The sequence below is a fragment of the Triturus cristatus genome, chromosome 1_2, assembly GCF_964204655.1.
Source record: "Triturus cristatus chromosome 1_2, aTriCri1.1, whole genome shotgun sequence".
Taxonomy (NCBI): Eukaryota; Metazoa; Chordata; class Amphibia; order Caudata; family Salamandridae; genus Triturus; species Triturus cristatus.
The window spans coordinates 1,073,505,455-1,073,532,841 of NC_140580.1; the positions used below are offsets into that span (position 1 = coordinate 1,073,505,455).

At 45.2% G+C, this 27,387-nt stretch overlaps 1 protein-coding gene across 1 annotated transcript; it reads left to right on the forward strand.

The window, feature by feature from the left end:
• The first annotated feature begins 6,076 nt into the window (after window positions 1–6,076).
• On the forward strand, window positions 6,077–10,364 carry DNAJC10 (DnaJ heat shock protein family (Hsp40) member C10). Its single transcript, XM_085612835.1, has one exon. It carries the CDS (start codon window positions 6,287–6,289, stop codon window positions 8,675–8,677), a length of 2,391 nt encoding a protein of 796 aa, XP_085468961.1. The 5' UTR covers window positions 6,077–6,286; the 3' UTR covers window positions 8,678–10,364.
• Window positions 10,365–27,387: the final 17,023 nt, after the last annotated feature.

Consider the following 27,387-nt stretch of genomic DNA (forward strand, 5'->3'; position numbering starts at 1 on the left):
GATTTTACTAATTATTGACTTTCATCCTGAATTAATTTAGATAAATAAGCATTTGTTTGAATTACGGTGTTGGTGTTCATTTCTTGTCATTTATTGAGTTCCAAATGTATTCTCTATGTTTTAAAATCATGACTCAAGACAATGTCATTATGGTCTCATTGACCTCATTGTAGATGCAGATTGGTTCTCCTATATTCAGTGTGGATAGAGTAATAGTGTGAATTCAGTGTGATGGGCCCTAGCGTATGATGTGTGTTTGTGCGTGTGACTGTAGGTTTACTCTGTCCGTGGAAGCAGGGAGAATTTATATGCGCCGATCTGCAGCACCTTCGTCTACTGAGCCACCGGACCCGGCATACACATATCTCTCTCTCTCCCTATCTCCCTCCCTCCCTCCCTCCTCCGTCTCCCTCCCTCCTCCATCTCCCTCCGTCCTCCCTCTCCCTCTCCCTCCATCTCCCTCCCTCCTCCATCTCCCTCCCTCTCTCCTTCTATCCGTCTCTCTCCCTCTCCGTCTCTCTCTGTCTCCCCCTCTCTGTCTACCTCTCCCTCTGTCTCCCTCCCTCTCTGTCTCCCTCCCCCTCTCTCTGAATCTCCCTCCCTCTCTCCCTCTCCTTCCCTCTCCGTCTCTCTCCGTCTCCCTCCGTCCTCCGTCTCCCTCCGTCTCCCTCCCTCCTCCGTCTCCCTCCCTCTCTGTCTCTCTCCCTCCCTCTCCGTCTCCCACCCTCTCCGTCTCCCTCCCTCTCTGTCTCCCCCTCTCTGTCTCCCCCCTCTGTCTCCCTCCCCCCTCTTTCTCCCTCCCCATCTGTCTCCCTCCCCATCTGTCTCCCTCCCTCTCTCTCCCCCTCTCTCTCTCCCTCTCCCTCTCTCTCTCCCTCTCCGTCTCCCCCTCTCTGTCTCCCCCTCTCTGTCTCCCCCTCTCTGTCTCCCTCCCTCCCTGTCTCCCTCCCTCCCTGTCTCCCTCCCTCTCTCTCTCTCCCCCTCTCTCTCTCTCTCCCTCTCCGTCTCCCTCCCTCTCCGTCTCCCTCCCCCTCTCCCCCTCTTCCCCTCTCTCCCTCCCTCTCCGTCTCCCTCCCTCTCCCCGTCTCCCTCCCTCTCAGTCATGGTTACCTTTTTCCTTTTACACTCATTATTCTGAAATTAGTGAGTGCTTTTGCATGAAAAGGTAAGGCCATGACTACAGGGCCCGGAAGGGACCCGTTTCAGTGCCCATTGCTTATATTCTTTCAAAACATAGGCAGTATGGTATAAAAAGACCACATTCGCAAACACACAGTCGCTGTACACATTTTGTTTTCCAATTCACCCATCAAGCAGGTATTTCAGTACCTCCAGGCAAGGTGCACTTTCCCACACAGGGAAAACTATGTTGTTCAAAGAGAGAGGAGTAAACAAAAGTATCACTTCACTGGCAAACACTGTAAAGTGGCACTAATGTGTTTAGGTGTAAATAAATCAATCTGGCCACCTTGCAACCCCTCTGTCTTGCTTTAATTAGGTATTTATTTTTCACATTTGGAATGTTTTATTTCTCCCCACCCGGAGGCTGCACTTGTGTCAGAGAAAGACAACGTTTCCAGCAAAAATGTTATTCTTTTTTGGATCCATTTCACAGGGGAGCAAATAAACGAAAGGAGGAAAGAGAGATACCCGTTTCTTGAAGTCTCGGTTTTCACTAACTGAGGAGTGAGACAGAGAGAGAGGGAAGACTCGCGTTATGTGCCTGGCAGCTGAGGCAGCTTCCCTTCCAGGGCACACACACACAGCCCCACCCGAGTACTTCACAGGTCTTTAAGAGACCATTTGCATGATAACGAGGCTTTGTTGTATTTCACCTCTTAGCGCCCCAGCAGCTCCACTCTGACTATCGCTTGAATCCCCGGGCCCCCACAGAGCAGAGTCTGTGTTTGCTGACACTGTTAAACAAACACCGGTACGATGTGTGAAAGGTCTTGCCGGGCCGCTGGCGGCCCGCGGGCCGTACTACGAGTACCCCTGGTCTAGAATATCGTATCTGACACTACCTGGCACTGCAATTCTCTGTATTGCCTATTTTGAGATTTTGTAATAAAACTCTTTAACTTTTCATGGATATAAAACTCCGTTATTGAGTGGTCCCAGCCGCTATTTTGTTCATTCTGCTATGTTGATTGTTGGGCTTGGTGTATTGGAGGGTGGTGACTCTTATTACAAGATCAAATGTGCAGGAAGCCGAGCTGCCGGAGGTGAATTTGGGGCTGATCAAAGTATTGGGGTGCAGTAAAATATTGGGATTCCGCTCCCACAGAGGCAAGCCACCTACAGGCATTCACCTAGCGGCGTCACTATGGGGATGCAGACCGCACCGGGTGACACCCTCACACGGGGTGACCCCAAAGGGCTGGTGTGTGCAGTGCAGAGCAACGCAATTCAACCTAACCTTTCAGGAGGAGGAGGTGCCTGTGCGCAGAGCGCACTGTCTCCTCCTCCGCCGCGTCTGCACGCCTCTCTAGGCAGTGGCGTTGTCACTAGAGACTCTAGGCCCGGGTGCAGGTGGCTGATGTCATTCCGAATCCGGGATGCGCATTGGGCCCTAAAAGTGCGCGTGACTGGCATCACGAGTGACGAGGAGGTCGGAGCAGAGGTTGACCACCCGTTTCTGGGCCGCCATAATTTTATTTTATTTCAAGGCTAGCCGCCGACCGACGTAGCCCCCCCTGTCTGCCACCAACACAACAGGTGAGTTTCTCCGGCAGACCGGCACCAATTGATTAGGTCATGGGTCAGGTGGCGGTGGGTGGTGGTCAAGCGGTTATGCTGCCTGCATGGGTGGGTGGTGCGTGGTGGTCAAGCGCAAGCGTTTATGCTGCCTGTGCGCTGTGCGATGCAATTAATGGTCATCATGGGTCAGGTGGTCAAGCGGATGCTGCGGACCGGTTATGCTTATGCTGCCTGTGCTGTGTGTTGTTGGGAGTGTCGACTTTTCACTTTTGTGACTTCTTGATCAGGGCGCAGTGCGTAGCGAGGTGGCCTGCCTGCCTCTCTGATCACTGATTACGTCGTCTTCGAGAGTTGTGGGCCCATCTTTTGAGCTGTCGGGACTCGGGAGGCCTGCAGTGCGAAGAGATGACTTTCAGGCACAGCAGCTCTGTGTACATGCTGGCTGGACCTGCCCAGAGGCCCCGGATGCAGGACTGTGGCTCGGACCAGAGGCGCTTTAACACCAGGGTCTCTGTCGTATTGTTAAAACTCTCAGTTTAAAGCTCACTCCAGATACTAGGCGCTACACACTTGACAAGCGTCACTCAAAATGATGGAAATTACAGAAATGTCCTGACCCAATTTGCATTTTTCAACCCAGGTCCGTGATCTGGTGATGTTGCTGCAGCTGCTTTAATTAATTATCCGTCTCCAAAAAAGTGACCTTTAACCCAGGAAGTGCCTTCTCTTGAAGGAGGCAGATCTCCGCTCGTGTCTGTACCTCTAAGGGTGTTATACTGTGTGTATCTCTTCATGTAAATAACTTCAGGCCTCAGTCTCGCCTGATAGCGCGGCAGTTCTTCTCTGAGTCTGACTCTTACTGAAAACAGTGGCTGCCTGCAAGACGGGGTTCTCACTCTCTTTCCTCTCCTTTCTTTTATTTGCACCCCTGTGAAATGGATCTAAAAAAGAAAATCACTTTTGCTGGAAATCAATGTCGTATTTTTCTGCCATTTAATTCCAAAGTGCAGCATCTGGAATAAAACTTTAAAAATATGAAAAATAAATAACTAAATAAAGTAAGACAGACTAGTGGTAGCAAACTGGCCAGATTTATTTTATTCACACCCAAACACATTAGCGCCACTTTTACAGAGTTTGCCAGTAAAGCGCTATTTTTGTTGTCTTGGCTTTGTTTTCCCTGGACTTGGAACTAGTGCACCAATCCTGGAGATACTGCAATGTGAGGATTGAAAAACAAAATTTGTACTGCTGCTCTGTATCTAGGGATGTTTTCTTTTTTTACCATACTGCTTACGTTTTGTAAGGATATAAGCAATGGCCATTGAAATGGATCCATTCAGGGCCCTGTAGTCATGTCCTTAACTTTTCAGACAAAAGCACTCACTGATTTCTGAACAGTGAGTGTAAAAGCGTTAAGGTAACCATGTTGTTTCTGCTTACATTTCACATGGTTTGTAAAATGTTGCATCCCCTATGATTGTTTGCTTTTTCCAGGATGCTGTCACTTTTTTTTTGTAAATGTAGGCCACATATTGCTCTTGCCCAGTGTGTAATTTAAATTGAGCCGCATCCAGGTGTTTATAGCTGGCAACAATTGGGTTGTAGTTGAAGACAGTCTGAGTTTTTCTCAGTGGGACAGTATGGTGTTCAGTGGGGGAGAGGATGTGGCACTATGGCCAGAGCTGCTGAATTTGGAACTGGGGAACCAGGTTCAGCCTTAATAACTAGTCCACTCTCCTGAGAGAGCACTATCTCATGCTAGACCTTAGAAGGCTTCCCAAGACATTAGAAGCCCCGGCAGGTGGACCCTAGCATGACAAGTGTAGGTTAGCTTTCAAGGCTTGTCCACCACTATTCATACTGAAGTTCACCTAAGTATGTCGTGAGGGGTGATACCATGAGTTACCCGCACCGGGTGACACCAACCCTAGTGATGCCACTGCATTCACCCAGTGATGAGTGCAGCATTACCAGAAGAGGTTCCACACATGCTGTGTAAGACCAGAACTTCCCACTTTGGAAATGATGAACCAGGTTCTCAGCAAAAAATGAATGTGTCCTTGCGTAATCTAACTGGTGTTCATATAACGCTCCAATACCTTTGGGTCAAGTTCGCGTTTTGTAAAACTGCAACAAAAAAGTGCTTACAGTTTATCTGCGCCATCTTGGCTGGGAATGGGCAGCTGCTCTTCTTTCTGGAGCAAAATACGCAGCCTTGGCATAGTGCTAAAGACGCGGTGATTTTCAACTAAAATGTTAAGTGCTCTTACTACTACAGGAAAGAAAAATGTAAATGATACTGGATCACTATTTGTCACGCATGCACATCATAATTTAGAAAACATTTGACATTTCAATTCCTATCATTCTTTCTACTGTTACGAAAGTTATATCGCTACCGACTTTTCATGGTGTCTAGCATTCGAACGATCGCTTGCAAGTATAAATGCACGTGTAGGAGAACTGAGTGAGAGAGAATAGATTAATCTCGATGTACGTCTTCTAATGAGGTATATTAACCATTCTAAGATGGCCGCGTTGGAGACACGCCAGGTTTGTCCTTCTTTTGTTTCCTTTGAGTGTCCGGCTTGTCGCTTGAGAGAGCCAGAGCGGTGCGAGTGAACTTCTTCTGGAAGGGTGCGCCGTGCTGACGGTCCCTACCAGGAGGTGTGCCGGATCCGGCTCCGCCGTTCTTGTTTGCACCTCATTGTGTTCCTGCCTCAAAGAGGGTGGCTTTCCTTGTCGCCACGTAGCAGAAATTGAGTGGTACGCCTGAAGCAGGCAGTCGTTCACGCTGTATTCCTTGACAGGACCTGCGAGTGCCGGCTCAGAACAGGCGCTGATTCCCAGGCGGGACAACGGCACCTCCATCACTGCTGCTGAGGTGATCGGACTGGAGCTGCACGTCTCAGAGCGGGACAGAGAGCCTGCTCTCACGTGATTCCACTTCAAGCACTCATGCTCTTATTTCCTCGGCAGCCAAGTTGTGTTGGGCTTTACCTTGTGGAGGAAGTGACCGGCTCCCCGAAACACCACTGAAATTTACTGGTATGCTGAAAAGCTGGCACGCCAGCGAGAAATAGTCTCAGACATCCATGGCGGCAGATGCGTAACAGCATCCAAGGAAGATCCGAGTAAGTGAAAAACGCACAAAAACTCCGACGTCGAAAGCAATTCAACCTGTGCAAGAATCAGCCAAGGAAGGTCCTTTGAAACGACGGCACCTGCGAAACATCAGTAACTGCAAGAAGTAGAAGCACCGACAATTGGCAAAGGTCTGTGAAAGCATCCGATGCAGTAAATCATCCGTGGAAGAAACAAGCGCACCAACAAAATCAGCGAGAGATCCCAGTGACAGCCGCAACAACCGGCAGTGAAAGGTCTGTTGAAGTTGCGAACTGGAACAATAGTGGTGTTGTCTGTATCCTCAAGATAATTTACGTTCATAAGACTGTGCACGAAAAACCATTAATGATTACGCGCAATGCAAATGATTAAAAAGTAGCCATGTGTTCTCAGTGAGGAAAGGGATCGCTAATAGCTACTGTTTATGAACTTTGTTTGAACTGAGGCACATTTGAGTATGGCAATGGAATTCAGTCTTCCCAAAGGTCGTATTACAAGAACTGCTTTGTGCCTGCTTTTTGTATGCCTGATTTCTTCAGTGTTCGCTGCAGATGATTACTATAACTTACTTGGCGTGTCCAAAGAAGCAAGCAGTAGAGAAATTAGGCAAGCCTTCAAGAAGCTAGCGCTAAGACTGCATCCGGACAAAAATATGAATGATCCTGATGCGCATTCTAAATTCGTGAAAATAAACCGAGCATATGAAGTACTAAAAGACGATGATCTCAGGAAGAAGTACGACAAATATGGAGAGAAAGGCCTGGAAGACGACCAGCATGGGGGAAGATATGAAAGTTGGAACTTTTATCGCTATGATTTCGGGATTTATGACGACGATCTTGAAATCATAACTCTGGACTTTGGAGAATTTGATGCTGCTGTGAACTCAGGCGAGATATGGTTTATCAATTTCTACTCCCCTCGATGTTCACATTGTCATGATTTGGCACCGACATGGAGAGAATTTGCAAAGGAAATGGATGGCATAATACGCATTGGTGCTGTGAACTGTGGTGATAATAGAATGCTTTGTCGCAACAAGGGAGTTAATAGCTATCCAAGTCTGCACATTTTTAAAGTAGGAACTAACACCATAAAATACTTTGGAGACAGGTCAAAGGAAAATTTGATCACTTTTGCTATGCAGTATGTCTCAAGTTCTGTAACGGAGCTATGGGCAGGTAATCTTGCTACTGTTGTTGAAGAGTCCTCATCCTCTGGTATTGGTTGGCTGATCTCCTTCTGTGCAGATACAGGGGATTGTTTGTCTTTGCAAACACGTCTTAAATTGGCTGGAATGTTGGAAGGTCTCGCTAATGTTGGCTGGATGGACTGTACTACGCAGGGCAACTTATGTGACAATTTGGAAATTCAATCTAGTACAACAGCATACTTTCCACCAGGGCAAGACATAAGGAATAAAAATAAAGAAGGTGTTTTGTTTGTCAGTACGTTAGAAGCTAAAGAGATATATACCGAAGTTATGCAACATCTACCAGATCTTCAAATTATCAGTGCTGATTTGTTTCAGAGCAAAATGGCTCACAATCGTTGGCTGATTTTCTTTACATTTGGCGAAGACTTGGAGTCAGGCAGGCCAGAGTATAAAAAACTGAAAGCTTTATTGAAAAGGGAGCATATTCAGGTTGGAAAGTTTGATTGCCGTTCAGCACAGGATATCTGCAGTCAACTATATGTTCATCAGTCTTGTGTGGCAGTATTTAAAGGGAAAGGAATAGAGGATTATGAAATTCATCATGGAAAGAAGATTATCTATGACATTGTTGCCTTTGCTAAAGAGAGTGTTGCTGCTCATGTTGTAACGCTTGGACCACACAACTTTCCTGGCAATGAAAAAGAGCTTTGGCTTGTTGACTTTTTTGCTCCCTGGTGCCCTCCTTGCCGTGCCTTATTGCCAGAATTGAGAAAAGCATCAAAGCAACTCAATGGCCAGGTAAAGTTTGGCACCCTTGATTGTACCATCCACGAAGGGCTGTGCAACATGCACAACATTAGAGCCTATCCAACAACAGTTATCTTCAACCAGTCCAACATTTATGAATATGGAGGGCATCATTCTGAAGAACAAATCTTGGAGTTTATTGTGGATCTTATGAATCCTTCTGTAGTTAGTCTAAACATGGACACCTTTAATGAATTGGTTAAGAAAAGAAAGCGTGATGAAATCTGGATGGTAGATTTTTACGCCCCGTGGTGTGGGCCATGCCAGGCTTTGATGCCAGAGTGGAAACGGATGGCCAGGCTTTTAAGTGGAGTAATCAGTGTAGGCAGCGTGGACTGCCAAAAATATTCTTCCTTTTGCCACCAAGAAAATGTTCAGGGGTATCCCGAAATTCGACTGTTTCCCCAAAACCCAAATACAGCTTACCAGTATTATAAGTACAGTGGTTGGCAAAGGGATTCTTATTCTCTCAGAAACTGGGCTCTCGGATTTCTTCCGCGAGTTTCCATTGATCTGACGCCTGAAAGTTTCAAGAACCAGGTACTTCTTGGCAAAGATCATTGGGTGATTGATTTTTATGCTCCCTGGTGTGGTCCTTGTCAACATTTTGCTCCAGAATTTGAAGAGATTGCCAGGACTCTCAAAGGGAAAGTAAAAGCTGGAAAAGTGGACTGCCAAGCATATGACCGCACATGTGGCAGTGCTGGGGTCCAAGCCTATCCATCAGTAAAATGGTATCCGTACTTGGGTGAAAAAAAGAGAAGTGCTCATGGTGAATATATTAACAGCAAGGATGCAAAAGTTATAGTTGATGTATTAACACACAAACTCGAAACAATTAAACCTCCAGCAAAGAAAAAGAAAACTAAAAAGGATGAACTCTGAACTGCACTAGAAAGACTTCACAAGTATATTGACAAAATGAGACCATCAAACAGAAAATAGGTTATCTTTGGAAAAGTATTTCATAGAGCACTTCAGTTTTCTGTTATGCCTACTGTTCTTCATTGATAGGCGTTGCTGTTTGCCATTTCTACCCTAAAAGCTGTGACCAGAGATATTTAGAAGGCACTGGAACTTGAAACAATGCGTCTTAGGTGGTGGAGGTATTAAAATGGGAATTGTATTAAGTGTAATGCAAGTTGAACTCTGGAATGGGAAGAAAGTTATTTCAATAATTTAAGCGGATTTCTGTTCTTGCATTGTCTTACTGTCTAATGGTGACAGGGCATTATTATGACATCTTTCATCAGCTTAGGTTTTTCACTATTTTATTGGGAATGTTTTGTTAGCGGGCTCCAGGCCAAAGGTATCGGAGAGCTTTACAAGATAAAACATGCACAGTTAACACTGAATATTATTAACATGTCTCCTAAAACACACTATAAAGGCAAACAATTCATTAATGGATGGAGCAGAAAAAAAGGTTTAAACTTTTTTCCTCTGGTGCCAATACGATGTGATCATACTTGTGCCAAGGAGTTCCAAAAGTGGTTGCCATTTAAGAAAGTGTCTGTAAAATGGTATTCTGTGAGTGAAACGTAGTCCTCTCAAATCTCAAAATTACTGGCTTAGAAAGTTCAGGACCCCTGTGCCTTAATCAGTTGTGCACAGGAGGGATGCCTGACTTCTGCCTTTGCTCTAGGCAATAATGGGAGGATTGGGAACCCCTCTTGTTACTATCTGTTGGCTAACAGTAAGGTCAGAAGTCATCCTCCACTGTGATTTGATCTGCTTGTAACTAAAATCCATATAATAGCCTACTGCTAAGGGCTATACTGATTGTTAAAGGCCCTGAACCCACGTTATAGGTCCAAGCCGCATGCAAGTGTCCATAACGAGGGAGAGGGCCTTTAATAATTGGCATAGCCTGAGGCAGAAGGGCTTTAAAGCTATTAGACATTTCACTAAATTAAAAAGGGAGAAACAGAAAGACAAACTTTGGAATGTTGGAGTAGAAGCCTTATACCAGACATTATAAGCCCGGAGCTACTCCATTTTCTTCAGTGGAGCTCCCAACATTGCAATGTTCTAATAAACAATCTGATCTTTTGCCTTCAACGCTGTCCAGGCCTCACTAACCTGACACAGCCCAGGACATATCTTCCAAAGTCTTCTGTAATCCCATTGACAAATATTGAAAACCACTTGGGTTGATCATATGGCAATAGACAAACCTTACGAGTCGCTGCTTCCCATACTCCTTGTCTGTTCTTACTGATTTGCACTTTGGCTCCTAGCCTTAACAATTCAGCACAAGGCCTACTCCATCCCTGTATCTGAAAATGTAAGTAATCATTAGTTCAGGTTTTCTACCTGCCAGCAGGCCTGCAATTTTATATTTATAAGAATGTATTTTCTCAACTTATGTTTTATTGACGATGGCTACCAGAAGCAGTTGTTACTGTTTTGTTTACGGTAGAAATAGCTCGGACGGTTGTTAATGCACATTTCATTTTACGATTATTTAATGTTCTGTGGTTTAGTTCTTAGACCAAACAGAAAGTTTATCAACCTTAAGATATGGGTAATGGATATTTTTTTTTTTTTTAAATTAAACTGAAAATTAAAAGAACTTGCCTCTTCTGTTTTGCTGGTATAAACTTCTGTGTAATTGCTAAAGAGCTGCAGTACGATCATGGAAATATTAATACAACCACATTTATTTTTGTGAGTTTGCACTTAGCCTGAGAACTAAGAAGATAGTGTTGACTGGCATTGCATTATTCACGGGTGTCATTTAAACATTAGAATAAAGAATGCAACTGGTGAACTAGAAACGTGTCCTAATAAAGGAAGAGGTGTAATCTATGTATCTCCCTTGAATTTGGACAATAATTATACTTTTTATGCTTTATTTCCATGAAACAAAGTTATCTTCCAGACCTTGGTCCCTTGAAGATGCCGAAGAAATAAGAACTGTAGAGATGCTTTAACACATGCTGGTTGTAACTAGACTCTAGCATGGGGACCCTATCTAAAAATACAATGTTATGGAAGGTCTTGATCATTGAATGCGGCTGGATGGGTGGCAGAATGACCGTGTCAACTGATTGCCTGCCAACAGTCCTTGAAAGAGGAGGACGCAGCATTGGCACACACAGTACCGTAGGCCTCAAGAAAAAGACCTCAAAAAGCTTTGGGAGGTACCCTAGTACTTGGAAAAGGGATGGGTATAGATACTGAAACAAAACACAAAGTTCCCTTCTCCTTCTACTCAGAACATTTTGATTTTATATATTTTTGTAAATTCAACAACCTGGTAAAATTTGTCATATCTCAGTGTATGGCCTTACTATAAGTTAACCAATCCAATGAGAGGATCGAATCCTTATGTTTTTAGAGCAGAAGGAGAAGGGAACTTTGTGTTTTGTCTCAAGGAAATGACTACATCACAAAGTCAAGTCACAGAATACATATTTGTGTTTTTACTTTGGATCTGATCACAAGTTTTAAACATGTTTTTAGTGGTTATTTTAACAATGGTGGTAAGTGCAGGTAGAGTTCTGGTCAATCGTCATTTATCAGTGTCACAGTATGCACAGATAGCACACAATTTTGTTTTGTGTTTTTACTTTTCACGAACAACATACACTCCAATGACACTGTTGTTAGGACATTGGATTCTGTCAGGTAACATTGAAATTATCCGTTTGCTATTGTTCTTCTCATCTTGCAATCAGAATTGGGAATAGGGCGTTGCTTGCTCTTGCAAACATTAGAATCACTTCTTTGTACTCCTGTTGCTTGTTATGGACTAGATGTTCCTCCAGGATACTGAGTGTTGGTGTAGATGCAGTGTAAGTTCCCAGGTCGGTAGACCCTCCTTCCCTATTCAGTTTCTGTCCTTACCCATTGAGAAATTAACATCTGTGATGGTACTACTTTTAGAGAAACTACCAAGAGGGTTTATTTCCAAAATAAGTCACGTCAATTAACATACCGATTAGATAATCTTTCCTGAGTAGGTCAGATCAAAGGGCAGGTAGTCCAGTACACCAGATACTGTAGAAAAGTATAATACTGTCCCTTTTGTCTTGCTCACAGGGCACACTTACTCTCATTCATATATGCACAATTTGAGGTGATGTTGATGTTCACTTTCATGACAGTTAAGGGACAAGTTTGCCCCAAACCTCAAGAAAGCAGCTACCATTTTATACAGTAGGGCAGCCAAGAAGCTGGGAAAGGGACAGTGGCATGTAAGTTTGTTGGACTGTTCCTTCTCTTGCATTTACCTTAAGTGCTTGGAGTATAGGCTGCAGTAGCAATCCGTATGAGAGGTCTAGGAAGTATGGCGGACCTGTCTGACCCTTAGCATTGACATGTTTTCCGGTTAAACCTGGACTATAGTCTTGTTCTTGTGCTCTGTCCGACCACCTCTTTTCAAAGCACCATGGTATACCCAGGATACTCAAAACGACTTCAAACACCCCTTAGAGAAATGCCATTTTGTGGTGAAACTTAAACTCGATGGCTTGACAATGGAGCTGGAATTCGTATCCAACCCTTTAAATGTACTACGCATTTCTTATAGCATTCAATAATGACCACTTCTTTAAGTTCATAGTTGCAGTTTGGGTGACTGCTAGTCTGTCCCTGGGGGATATCAGGCAAACTAGGATTCTCAGTTTCTCGTGGATAAAAGGCAATTTAATTGTCCTCTGCAAACTTGACCGTGATGTTAGAAACTGGTGTGGTTGAGATAACACCCAGTAAGCACTCCCTGAACAGCTAGTACTTCACCCCCATTTACAATCCTAACTTTTTCCCCCGTCATTGTGAAAATCCAAATCGTCGCCTGCCTTCGAGATCGAGCCACATGCATGAAGTGTTTGTCTAATATCTGAATATAGAACCATTCAACCATAGAAGCAGAATCCCTCCGGTTGTGTGACTGCGTTCTTTGAGGCTTAACATTAGCCACAAATAAATCCTGACTAGAATGATGCTTGGTTGACTCTTCCTACCACTTATGGCGAGCATTGACAAAGCCTATAGGTCTGGCCACCGCAAGCTTGTTTATTTTTTTATTGCAACCATATGCAACAAAAATAAAAAGAAGAAATGTGCAACCATATGCCTGCAATAAAAACATAATCACACGTGACTTTCTAAGAAGAGTATGGGTGCTTTCTTGGAGAAAGACATAGGACCCTTAAGTTTTAATGCACAGCACAAGAAACTATGTTCCTAATTGCCACAAAGAAAACAGGTAGTATTTGAATTACTGTAACCTGAAGCCATAGCTTTAAAACACAAGGACGGCTAGAAAAAATAAATAGGAGTACAAAATGGAAATAAAAAGCATTGGCAAAGTGAATTATTAGCCTACCTCTTCTTTCACTGAAGTGCACTTCTTTTTAAGTGGATTTGCACATATGATCAGGTAAGATGCCATCACTCACTGATGAAGAGAGAATATCTGAAGTGGGCTGGCCCAGTGCCCCATGCTGTGCTCGATGGCGGGTGGGAGCATTGGTCCATTCAGCTGTCATTCACTATAGCATGCAGCATGGGCCAAAGGATCGGCACACTTCAACTACTGGATAACCTCACTCACAGTGAGTGTTGGCTTCCTGCTATTTTACAAGGAGCACATCCACACACAAAGTGGTTCACTTCACTGCCTGAAACTACTATGGCAATGTGTACTTTTTGTGACCAAAAAATATTTTGGCTTTTAGCCTGTGTTTTTATTTATTTATTAACTGCGAAGGATGAAGAGCTCCTCAACAATAACGTTTTACAAAAAACAACAAAACAAACATTGGCAAAGCTATAAGGCTGGTAGCCAACACCAGACTCATTGGCCTGCCAATGCTGCTGAGGCTGGAAGAGAACTAAAGTTGTCGGTAGGACAGACCTAAAATGCGAGAGACGAAGCTTCAAGCTGGATTGTTCTGGTCACTTGGAAGCTTACTTATTAGCTTGGATGGTAAACCCACCTGTATTTCATGTAATAGGGTAGGAGGGACATGACTGTTTGGGCCAAGGCACTGTTGTGGTGAGCAATCAATAGGTGAGAAACAGCCGTAAAAGTTTAAGAGAGTGTTGTGAGTTTTGGTGACTGATTTGAATTGGGCTGAGAAATGTAGCTCGAAAACCCCCAGTGGTGATTATCTTTGACGTGGGGCAACAACCGGAAGCAACATCTCAGTTTTGGATGCTTGGAGACAAAGCCTGTTCGCAGATTTCCAAATTTGGACATGCACCCACATAATCATAATAACATTTGTATTTGCAAAGTGCACATTCACCCCTCAGGGCATCTTGACACTGAATAACGGATTTTTGTTATTCATCTCACTGGCACTCATTTTATCTACCTCTGAAGGATGAAAAGCTGACTCGACCCACCAGGATTTGAACCAGAGGCCACGAAGCCAAAGGCTTTAGTCCAGTGAGCCACCAGACCCAGCAATCAGTAGTTGTAATCCTCTTGGATCCTGAATTGGATCTGGGTGTACTTTGCTAAAATTGGTTAAAATGTGGGGCAGTGCTGCAATCCATACATTTAAGATCATGAGTGTTCGTCTAAATTCTGGTTTAACTCCATAGGCGATGTCTGTAATCTTGGAGATGAATACAACTTTACCTGTTGGGCAACCTCTGCAGAACTACTTGAACCATAATGGGACTGTCTTGTTATTGGTAGTAGCATTGTATTATTAGTCGTAGTATTAATGATAGTAATAAGGTGAGCAGGACATGGCAATATAGTTAGTACGAGTAGGGGTAATACTTCCAGTTGCATTAGAAACTGACTAATACCACTATTAGTGGTATGATTAGTATTAGAACAGTAGTAGTAAATCGTGTAGTATTGATGCTGGCAGTACTACCCATGGTAATAATATACCTGGTAATATTACATTATGTTGGGGACTCTTCAAGTTCACTGCATAGTTTACTAAGCAAATTCCAGTGAATGGGACAGAAGTACGAGACAAGAACTGCAATGTAGTAAGATTGTTATAATATGCCTGACCTTCTGTTCTAGTGGTTTCCGGGTCAACACTGGACAGCTCAGTGGGCTAAAACTCAGCTGCTGAGTTTCCAGTAAAAAAAGAAAAATCCATAGACCCTACCCCTCGCCTCTCCACCTAGCCCGAACAAGGGTCCCACCCCCAGTAAAGTCAGTGCTAACAATTTGGGGTGCCAAGACACTCTGTCCAGTTCAAGGTCTTATAGTGGGGATCTGGTTACTGTGTCCACATTATGTAGTTGGTTGTCCAGTTAAAGAAGCACCTAGTGCCTTGTAGTTTTTAGTGGCTACAGTTGTGGGTCAGCACTGACCATGATGTCGCCAAAGGCAGCAAACCTTTTGAGTCTTTGCGTCAAATGGCGGGTTGTGTGTAAGATTTGCTAAGGCGGGACACCTGTAGGACCAGAGGGCTTCACCATTTCTAACCAGTGACTTTGCTTTACGGCCATGTGTTTATTCTTGAAACAGTAGCAGTTAGAAAGGGGGTTCAAGTGGCTCCAGAATAAGCCGGCTGGCTCCAGCCAATGGATGAAGAGCCCACACCTAGTGGTCCAGCTAAAATAAAGGTCTGAACTTAGAAGCATTGACACTGCCTCCAGCCTGTGATTTTGGGGAACTGGCCAGCGCTTCTCACAATGGCGCTGTACTTTGGAAGGCGCTGCGGATGAGCAGCCCAGTAATACATGGAGCACCTCTACTGGATTTGCAGATTGGAGGAACACTGTACAGCAGGGAGCAGTTTTTTCAAGCCATGTAGAGGACATTTATTTTCATGATTAGTTGAATACTATCCGAAGAGGTAGCAGGACAAGTACTTGCAGTGGGTGCAAAAGTAGCAGTAGTGTAACGAGTAGGTGGGCAGGACTTCCAAGCATATATGTCTATGGCGGTGTAAACATGGCAATCAAGGATACTTAAGTGTACGTGTGCATAGGTGGGTGAAAAGAATCACATTTTATTTTTTAAATTGGGCGTTAGGATTACCTAGTTCGGGAGTCTTAGAAGGGGCTCTGCTTATGAGAAGCCTGTTGGGGTGATTTAAAAAAAGAGAAACCTTTTACTTTAATTTTTGTTGCTGTTATGAATTTGTAGACTACGTTCCCTTGCCCGATGTTCCTTCTTGTTTTCCTGGACGGAAAACAGGACACAAAGTCAAAGGCGCCCCAAATAAAAAAAAAATACGCTTACTAAAGAGTTTTTGCACAGAAATCTTTCCGTGTATAAAACCTTGGTAGAAAGGAATATTATAATGTATACACGTGGAGACTGTGCCGCCTTCATTATACACACAAAGGTGTGTCTCAAGTCGAGCACCGTGAAGCTTTATGAAATGATACTAGGACTCAGTTCGCAGGAGTCAACAGAAAGCGCACTCTGAGGCCACAGATTCCAGGGGGCATATGTATCAAAGGATTTTGTATTGGCAAACGCTGCGAATCGCAAAAAAACAGCGAATACAAAATCGCAAAAGGAGATGTATGAGGCATCTCAGCCTCGCAATCTTAAGGAATCGCTAAATTAGCGATTTCTTAAGTTTGCGTAAGCATTTAAGAAATCGCAAATTGCGATTTCTTAAATGCAATGTAACACGCACCCAAGTTGTGCGATTTCTCCTTAAGAAATCGCAAATTACCAGCGATTTCTTTGAAATATGCACTTTTTTGCATATTTCAAAGTGCCATGTGGTGCACATACATGCCCTTAGGGCATGTATGTGCGCCATATGTGCACACATGCTGATTTCAGGGGTGCATCAGGGTGTCCTCATGACACCCTTGCACCTTTGAAAATATTCTCAATTTGCGATTAGCAAATAGCGATTCGCAAATTGAGAAGGACTTCCCATTCATTGCTATGGGCCTCCTGGCCCATAGGAATGAATGGGAAGGTATTCCTTAATTGCGATTTCGCAATTTGCTAATCGCAATTAAGGAATTTTAAGAAATCGCAAAATTTGTGTGATTTTTTTTAAATACATCCCGTTTTGCAATTCTCAAATGGCGATTCTCAAAAAATCGCTATTTGAGAATCGCAAATGGAGATGATGATACATATGCCCCCAGGTTTCTTTTATATTTTTTAATTATAAGTACATGTGTTTTTTACCGGCTGTGCGCGAGGAACTTACTTTTGTGTACGTCGGTTGTTTGCTTATAGCCAGTATGAATTAAATCCTCTCTGGGGAGCACGGGGTGCAGAGCCTGAACTTTGCTTTGTCAATAAGAGGAATGAAGGATTGACAGTCAGTCAGAAGCCCGGGTACAGTGATCTGGTATTGTTGTTTACCTCTGGCACTTCAGGCCTTTGGGGATTACTGCCGTACAGCTGGATTGATGGGAGCCAAAGGATGTTGCCCCTGCCCCCTCCCACCCCACAAACAAACTTCCCTTAGCCTGGGGCCTGCAGAGTGGGGAAGACCCACAGGGGGCTCACCTGTGGGCTGTATCAAGGCACTGATCAGGACAGAGACCACACAGGACTAGTAGGAACACATATTTTAGGTGGGAAGCCTCACCTAGTCCTGAGGGTGTTAGAAATACAAGGATGATTCAGTTACAACTCGTTTTCCATACGCTAACCTAGACGACATAAAGTGAAAATCAATTATAGTGATAATAATTGGTGCGTTAGCACAGACGACTTTTAGGAAACTGAAGCAAAAATATACTTTACATTTTATAGAAGGGCTAACAGGATATTGCATTTTATGCCTCGCCAGACTAAAAGGTACCCTGGTCCTGTGTGCCTTTCCTCTGCCTCATGCTGGCAGGCATCCAGGCCCATGGCCCCCGCTCAGCCGTCCTCCAGGCGCTCCTCCCAGCACAGAACAGCCTTCTGGAGAATACAGAAACAGTTTTTATGTAGTGTTTCACTGGAAAAAGTGTGAACTATTTTCTTTCTTGCTTCCCAAGCTATGCACGAGAATATGGTGTGAAAATCTACACGTGTAAGAAACACAGATCCGAGCAGGTGAATTCCAAGAGCCAGGGCAGGGTCGGACCGGCCTATAGGATTTTCGGGCAGGCAGTGCCCGAAGGTCTGGTTTGACAGGTCAGTGAGTTGGACGTTTTTTTTTGGACTTAGTGGACCTGTTTTATGACCTGCTGGGCCGGTTTGTACGGTTAAATGCCCTCATATTAAAACAAACATCGCCTGCAGCAAGCACAAATGCATGCAGTCTTCCTTCCCTTGCAAAACACTCATACAGTGCTCGTTACAAGTTCGAAACTGCCTCTCAGTTAGCAAACATGGGCCACTTTTTTGTAGCTATCTAATTCACTAATGGGGCCTGCTTTAATTTTGGTGACCAGGTCAATTTTTTGTCCCACTCCGACGCGGGCCCAGGGTCAGTGCCGACCTATATACCGGTACTAAAAGTAACAACTCACAGAAATATATATATATAATCTAAAGAAGTATATAAAAAAACTACATGAAGAAAAAAACTTTCAAAATATAAAGGAACAGTGAAAAAAACATAATTTTTCCCTATCAGAGGCAAGAGTGGAAAATAACTGGTCGAAAGCGCAGTCAGCAACAGGGGAACAAAGTTAGTTTTTTTAGTATGCCTGCCTACCAGGGCAAGCAGTCAAATCTTACTCCAACAGGTGCTAGGGGGGTTGGAACTCCGATACTGACAGAAGTGACTACACTCCAAAAGTCCAGTTATGGGCTACCACAAAGTCAAGTGTGGTGTGTGGCGTTTTGTGCTGATGCAGGGTCTACATTCCCGGAGTGCTGTGATGCCTTCTGTAAGTCGTTGACAACTGAGCAGCACAGACATCCTTGAGTCTGGTCTGGCAAGCCGCAGTGTGGGCGGCTCGCCTCCTCAGAGGGTTCGGCTGGCTTTGATGATCTTCCGCCTGCTCCTCTATATTCTCGTAAACGCAGGCTGTCTTTTGCGATGCGGGGTTGCAGTTGCAGGACGACTATAGGCTTGGTCTTAGCCATGAGAGAAACCAGCAGCAAGCAGAGTCCTACTCTTGGCATGCACTCTCTGTGCTGATGTAACAGAACCACTTCAAGCCCATAAGAAGAACACATGTGTGGCTCAAGGGAGCTAGAGATTATCATCAGTGGAGCTACTGATGAGAAGCCAGGACAAGGACCAACCAAAGTCCGAGCTTTCTGTACAATGTGAGCTTCCAGCTAACGCGGGTCTTTGTGGGATTTTTTTTTTTTGGGGTGGGGGGGCTTCTGCTGGACAGGGAATGGTGAGGGATTTGCATATTCCTGGACGAAGCTGGACAGATACTCCTGGCTAGTCTCTGCTCTGCTTGGTGGTAAATGTAAATGTAAATGTCAAGGTACTTATAGAGCGCACTGTCACCAGACGGCCACCTTGCGGTGTCGCCTTTGCGGTTTCCTGGCGCTGATACTCATACCGCTGTGGAACCCCTCCTGGCTTTCCCTGTGAAGTGTCCACTCCTGGGCACCCCCAGGGTGAAGCCAGGCATCCTTAGCGCTGTTGGGGCCGGTGTGGAGGCTAAGCAAGCTATTGCCCAGAGTTGCAGCGTGGGGCCCGTGATTAGAATAGGCACCGAGGCGAGAATAGACCGGTCTGAGGAAATTGAGCCCGAGCCCCGCCGAGGCGGGAATCGAACTCTGGTCCCTGGCCAGAACTCTGCCGGAGGTGGTGCCCGGAACGGCCAAAAGAAGACCGGAGTACTGTAGCTGACAGGTGTCTTTGGCAAGACAGAAAAGGGATGTATGTTCCCCATTCCATTCAGACTACTGTGGGGGTCTCCAAGGGTTCAGGTGACAAGGCCAGCAGCGTGTCGGGTTTCACCTCCAAACACAAAAGAAGGATAAACTGTCCAAGAGCCTCCTTTTTCTGCAGCACTCACTGTATCCTCCATTAAACTTTAGTCATCCCTCACATGGTGTCTCCATTACACAACCCATGTGTAACACGCCGTACATACAACCACCAGACACTAAAAGAAACAAATCTAAGGGAGATGGAGTCAACACCCCTATTATGGAATTGTATTATACATGGGAGTATCTATTGCCATCCTTCTCCTAAGCGATACAAGAAAGAAGTCCGGTGGCCATGAACTACAGTCACCTGCTACCAATCGCCAGTCCCTGTAGCTTCCGGGCAAAAGCTGTACTCAAAAGTGAATACTAAATGGGTGAGGAACACCTGGTAAACCCTGTGACCAACCATGTGTAGTGCTTTACCAGTGGAACATTTTAAGAACCTGGAGAACCTCGAGTGGGCATAGATTGTTACCAGAATAACGCACAGTGGCAGGCTGTTCTAGCTCTCCTTGCCATTCGAGGACATTGATGCCCACTCAAGGTCACAGTGGGAGGCAAAACGACTGGACAATGAGTTGAACATCACAGTGCCTGTGAGAGGAATTTGGACCAGACAGGGCAGCATGTTGAACATTAGCGGTGACAATGAGCTGGTGTTGGCAGCTGGCACCTTATATAGTATACCAAAAAGGTATACTGTGAAAAGATTCCAGGCATCCCTTATAAGTGGACAGAGGCTTGCTCTAGCAAGCCCAAGACGCTCTTTTAGGGCAGTGTGGTCGAGCAGGCTTAACACTTATCAGAGAGGAGTGTTAGACAGCTGCAAAACATACACATTCAATAAATGGTATACTTGACTAAATAAGGAGATCCATATCAATTTATAAAAATAACACTTAACTTTATATAATGGCACCAAGATCAGGTAAGTTTCGAGATAGAAACGTTTGTAGGTTTCAGAAAGCGACACTTAGGGCAATTTTCAGAAGCGGTAATGCTATCCTATAGAGAAAAGACATATACTACAAACAGGTACTTCACTACGACTTATGGGGACCAATCTTCAGGACATAAGGTGAGTATAAGACAAGATCCAAGGCAGCACCAACTGGTTACCTCAGACAACTCCGGGGCGGCCGAGTGCAGAGATGCAATGCAGCGTCGGGTGCCCCGTGAAAGTCAATGGGGATCGGTTTGGTCACAAAGTCGCAGCAGGCAGGGACTGGAAGGCCAGTCGGGCTGAACCATCCAGTGGGCTCAGGTCTCACAATGCTCGGTGACACCTTTGGTCCTCTCCTCCACAGGCTGGGGCGGCCAGTTGCAGAGGTGATTTGAGGCATTGGGTTTTCGTCACTGGAGACACTCACGGTGGAGGGGGCATGCACAAAGAAGCTACAGGCTACATCAGAAAGTTGGCAAACCGAAGGTAGGCTTTATCTTTCGGAGGGTCTGGGGACCACACCGGAACTGTTGGCCCACTTTGACTTGGGCTAGGCGGCTCGATTGACATGGCGGTGTCCGATGTCGTGTTTTGGCTGTTCAGAGTCACATGTCTCTTGGGGTGGCTGCAGGGTGCAGGGAGCAGCTCCGCTACTCCACAGGAGTTCCTAGGTTTTTGGAAAAAAGCTGTCCGTCCTCCTAGGCTTTGGCAGGCATTGGCAGCTGCAGGACCAACTTTTTTCAGCACAATTGTACAGGACAGCTGGCAGGCCAGCAGGATTGGCGCCAAGTCAGTTGCTGGTCTTCTGTTCTTGCTCTTGTGACTCTTCAGTGTCCGTCTTCTTCTTTCAGGTCGGTAGGGTTTGATTTCCTGGTGAAAGGGGCTCAACTGACTACTGGATGTAGAGGTGTTAGAGGAGTGTAGGGTAGTAGCCGATGGGCTACTTACGCCTGGGGTCACTACACAACCTATATATGACCACTTCTTGTGGGAAGTGGGCATAACCCTGTCCCAGAGTTCCTAATGTTGCCATCACCAAGATGGCAGACTTCAATTTTCGTGTCTACATCAGGTTAGCCCACCTCACGGGTGGAACTAGTATGAGGGTGAACACGCCTCTCTGACTACTAATTCTCCCGCCAGTCCGGGTTCCAAATGGGCCGTGGACTGGTGGGGGGGTCGGCACCCCTTTACCACTGAGGGAAGCCAGATTCACATACCAAAGGCACTGGGCTCTTTAAAGCTCCCTGCCGTGAGATGCTAATTTACAGGTCATCCAGTTGGAGGGGGTGTAAACACCCTCTGCCAGACAGGCTTTGTTCTTGACCTCCTTAGAGCATTGTCACTCACCCATGGGGGTCAGAAACTTGTCTGTGGTGGTAGGCTAGCCAGAACCAGTCAGCCAGCACACTAGTAGTTGGTAGGTTTTCAGGGGGCACCTCTACGGTGCCTTCTGGGTGCATGTATTAATACATCCATCACTAGAATCAGTGTGGGTTTATTAATACAAGCTGTTGATTCCCAATTTCTTTGGTTTCAGTAAAGCCATCATGTAGCTGTGGAACTCGTTTTTGACCAGTACCCAGCACATGTACTTAAAATGTTTCCCCTGGTCACCTGAACTGACATTAATTTAACTGACCAGCATAGGGGCATATCTGCTTATGCAGATATGTCCACACATGTAGTTTAGTGCTAACTGCATTAGGGCTGTAAGGCCTGCTGTAGGGGCGACATCCCTATACTGCATTTAGTGTCTGCTGGCATGGCACACATGCTGTGTATCATGTTGTGTTTTCACTTTTATCTGCACCAAGACACACAACCTTCAATGGCAGTCTGTGTTTGGTGAGGGGTCCCTTAGGGTGGCACAACACATGCTGCATTATTTAGGGACCCTCTTAAAACTTTTCCCCAGGTACCAGGGGTACCATTTACTAGGGACTAGTAATTGGGGAAACGATTTTACTGTTTTAGGATAGAGTTCTGGCACTGGGGACCTGGTTCGCAGGAACCCAGTGTACTTCCAGTCAAAATTGCATCAAATACCAGGCAGAATGTGGGGGTGACCATGTCAAAAAGGGGCAATTTCCAACACAACCCCATCCCACCCCCCAAATGAAAAAGAATGAGACTTACCTTTCCCAAGAGAGCATTCATCGTCTAAGTGGAAAAACCTGGAACGCCCATCTGCATTGGTGAGGTCAGTCCAGGGTCTGTGCTCCACTGTAAAGTCCATACTCTATAGGGAGATGGATCACCTCAACAGTTTGGAGTTTTCACCTTTCTTCTGCATCAGCCATCTGAGAGTCCAGTGGTCTGTTTGAAGACAGAAGTGGTACTCAAACATGTCTTCAGGGACCAAACCACAGCAAAGGCTTCCCTCTCAATTCCACTCCAGCTCTGCTCTCTGGAGAGTAACCTCCTGCTAATGAAAGAAACAGGTTGGTCATGGCTATCATCATTGGTTTGGGAGAGAACCACTCCTGTCCCATCTTAAGAGGCATCTGTTTCCACTATGAACTGCCTAGACAAATCTGGAGCTTTTAAAATGGGTGCTGAGCACATTGCTTCCTTCAGAGTGTCAAAAGCATTTTGACAGGTCACTAGCCAGTTCACCTTCTTTGGCATTTCTTGGAGATCAATTCTGTGAGGGGGTCTACAATGGGCCCATATCCCTTCACAAACCTCCTGTAGTACCCAGCCAAGCCAAGGAATGCCCTAACGTGAGTCTGTGTGGTTAGAGCTACCCAGTCCACAATTGTCTGGACCTTGGGTTGTAAGGGTTAAACTTTGCTTTCACCTACAATGTGGCCCAAATATACAACAGAGCCATGCCCTTGCCTGTGAATTTTCATTTGGACACATAGGCTGTCCCCAGTGTCCATATCATGTGAACACCAGCTGCCTGACCAGGGGTCAAAGATAAGAGCTCAGCATACTGGTGCATGACTTGCCTGCAGTCAGCATGCTGTTGGACAGGGTCTGCAGTGGCGGCTGGTGACATTTGAAAGTGGTATGGTGTAAAAGTTGTTGATGTGTGTTGCATCGCAAGTGAGCGCAACTGTCATAAGTGAGGTTCGGGGGGGTCTTCCCCAAAGAAAATTTGAAAAAAAGAGTGGGAAAATCACTCATTTTAAAGCAACTTTGATGAAGCAAGATGGATAATAAAACAATTGTAATCGTGTAGACTTGAATTATTTAAACACATAAAAAATATTCCATATTTTACAGAATTATAATTGTTTAGTTACTGTAGTGTGCAAATTTTACAGTGCAACAAACAAGGTTTGTAATTATGTTACCTGCCCACATAGTTGTTATGCCTGAATACTGTGTGCAGTGCACCTGTCCGACATTTTATTCTAACAGTCTTGTTATAATGTTATTAAAGGCATTTCATGATAACGACATACCTGCTCCATTCTATAATTAGAGAACTTTATAATGGACTTGATATAACAGTGCTCTGCGGCAGGCTTGGTAAATACCTAGTCAGGTTTGACTAGAAAACTTCAAACGCACTGGAAGCCCTGACAAGTGTGTCACAGAGCAATAGCGAGATAAACCTTAAAATGCAGTCTCCAATACGTTTCACATTTTGTTCAGGAGATGAAGAAATATGATTATCTAGACAAATGTTTCCAATACCTGAACTCAGTGACCAATGAAACTATCAGAACTCAGTAAAAGGGGCTAGCAGCCTTGTCTTGTACACGGGAGTACAGGAACAAGCGATGAAAAGAGGGGGTGGAGCTGGTAGGAAGTAGATAAGAGAGAAAGGAGAGTAATAAAGGAAACAGAGAAAGCAAGAGATGAGGGATTAAAGGAGAGAGTGGTGAAGCAAGGGGAAAGAAAGAAATGCAGGGAGAAAAGGAAACAAGCGTGAGGTACAGGCATTGGAGTGAAGCAAGGAAGAGAATGATAGAGGCATGGAGGAAGGAAAGAAAATAAAGGAGAGACATGCAAAGATGTGGAGAAGTGTGGCTCAACGGTTAGAGCGGCAGACCCTGATGCAGAGTTCTGGCCCGGGACCAGAGTTCAATCCCCCGCCTCGGCGGGTCTTGGATTCAATTTGCTTGGACCTGATAATTCTCGCCTCGGTGCCTATTCTAATCATGGGTCCCACGCTGAAACTCTGGGCAATAGCTTGCGTAATCTCCACAACGGCCCCAGCAGCGCTGGGATGCCTGGCTTCACCATGGGGGTGCCCAGGAGTGGACATTTCACAGGGAAAGGCCAGGAAGGGTTCCACAGCGGTATGAGTAAAAGCGCCATACGAGTACATACACATTTACAAAGATGGAGGGAGGAGGGGTAGTAAGATAGGGCTAGAGACTGAGTCATGGAGGGAGGAAAGACAAGGGACAGGATGAACTGGCCGTTCGTGAGGAACAGACAACAATAAATAAGAATGTTACCGTGCAGGCTGCAGCGTCAGTGGAGGCAACACTTCAGACACAACACAAACATACATTAAAAATGAGAGGTATATCGTGCCCCCAGACAGAAGCTTTGCACATGCTTCCATTGTATTATTAAATTCATTCAGCCTCAAGGAGGCTACAAGAGAAAGTGATTAGAGCCAACAATCACCTATTCGATAGCGTGATGTCACGATGGCCCTCCAACCTGAAGAGCTGAGCACAATACTTTTGAAAAGGGGGCTCTTAGAAAGGGGTGCCCTGGCTAACCACACACTTTTCCAAAGTCGGTCAGAGCTGCCGACTTTGGAGTTGGGGAACCAGGTTCGAGCCCCGGCGTCGGCTCAGCTTCCTGTGATTCTGGGCAAATCACTTAATCTCCCTGTGACTACCAAGAAATTAATGTCCTTGTGTAACCTAACTGGTGCTCATGTAAAGCACTCCAATACCTTTGGGTCGAGTACGCTCTATATAAATCAGCAAAACAAAACTTACAACGTCTCTGTTTATTTGCAATTGCCAACATACATATCAGAAAACCATGCCACAGCTTACAGGAAACTGAAGCAACGCCATGGAGACAAGCGATTTCCAGCATTTCTAGTGCCTATGCTATTTCATTTTGGAGATGGGAACAGTAAAATAATTTACAAAATTACATTTGTGATTACCAGGATGATCATCAGTCCTCACGCATGTTGGCGAGTAGGCTCTGCGAACGGGCAGTACCACTCCTGTAGTACGTAATAGACACGAGGAGGCCTAGACGCTGGGTCCTGCAGACTGCCGAGAATGAACAACACATTTGAAAATGAATGAATTCAATTGCTTTCAAATCATGGAGGTTGTGCAAACATGTCACCCCACATACTCCAGCAATATTTCAACAAAAAGGGCAGACTGATTACACTTTTACAAATCGATATTAGCTCCTTGTTGGAAAGCGGATTATTAGTAGGGGCAAATGTATATCTACCACTGGCAATAAACCACTAACACAGTATAGGGCTCAGAATAGGTCTTAGAAAAGTATTCCCTTGCTCAAACCTTGGTAGCTTTGCTGTGAGTAGGCAGGCTTAACTTCAAAGACAGGTATGTAAAGCATTTAAAAACACCAATTCAGTAAATAATTAAGACACAATGCACAATAAAAATCCAACAGCAATAAAAAAGGAAATATTTTTATGTTTAAAATGACACCAAAACAACAAAAATCCAATGTAGGGTACCGGAGATATGAATTTTCAAAGATGTAGCTTTATCTAGCACTAAGAAACCTATAGCGCCTTATCGGGACATTTGGTTGCGATAGACCGGGTCAAAGTTTCAGGCCAACTGCGATGGAGCCCTGGACGGCAACTCCTCGCGGTAGGTCTCGGTAAATGTTTTTACCTTCTGACTTAGAAACGTATCCAGAGCTTTTCCTCCTCTTGGGTCTCTCGAAGCTCTCAGCCAGTCCGGATTCGGTGAGGGTTCGACAGATTGCCTTGCAACAAGCTCCCGGACAAACTTATGGAAGTCCAGAGTATTCCAGCGGGACAAGCAAAGGATCCAGGCCGACACGCGGTTGAAGGCAGGCGGCTTGGCTTTAGCGGTTGCTCCCGGTCACCTTTTCTTCGTTCCGAATTAGAAACTTTTACAGAGCCTTCTCTCCCAGCGTCCCTCGATGCTCTTCATCAGGCCGGATTCGATTAGGGTTCACCGGCTTCGGATTCTAATTACTCCCGGTCAAACTTAGGAAGTAGGACCTACGGAGCTTTTCAGCGGGACAAACCTGTCCGGCAGGCCGGCTGGCGGTTGAAGGCAGGCGGCTTGGCTGGCCAGGTTGAGTCGGTCCACTTATGGAGCTTTTCCCCAAAGTTGCTCCAAAGTTCTCCAAACTTCTGGAACTTCTTCCTAAAGTTTCCCAAAGGGTCCCAAAGTGTCTCAAACTCACTCCAAGGGTCTGGAAGCTTCAAGATAGTCCTTGAAAGTTGAGAACTTCAGTTCCCACAATCAACTTGGACAAAACCCTTACAAATCCACTGGTCGTGCTCCAGATTGAAGATTCTTGGTGGTGATGTTCCAGGTGAGCTCTGTTAACCTGTAGCGTGCAGGAAGTCCACTCTTTAGTCCTTTTACCACAAGGTAGTCCACATGCCTGTAGTTCCAGATAGTGCAGAAGGCGCAATCTTCAGAGTGCAGGCCTTGGGGAATGCACATCAAACTTCTCAGCATGGCCCTTCTTGCTTTCTTAGGTTTCAAGCAGCAGATCTGAGAGGCTCTGCCCCTCTCAGATACTTATTCCAAGCTCTCTGGGTCAACCAGGTGGTCACTCCTGTCCAATGGGGTATAGGGTACCGTCCCAAGGTATGACCACTTCCTGCAGAGTGTGGCACTATTTTGTCCCAGAAAAGTGTGGCACTATTTTGTCCCAGAGTGCATCAATTCTTCCAAATTCATAATATCTGATTGGCCATCAGGGAGAGAAAAGCTG

Coding starts and splice junctions, on each gene's coding strand:
- DNAJC10 (XM_085612835.1), top strand. CDS start 6,287: ATGGCAATGGAATTCAGTCTTCCCAAAGGTCGTATTACAAGAACTGCT.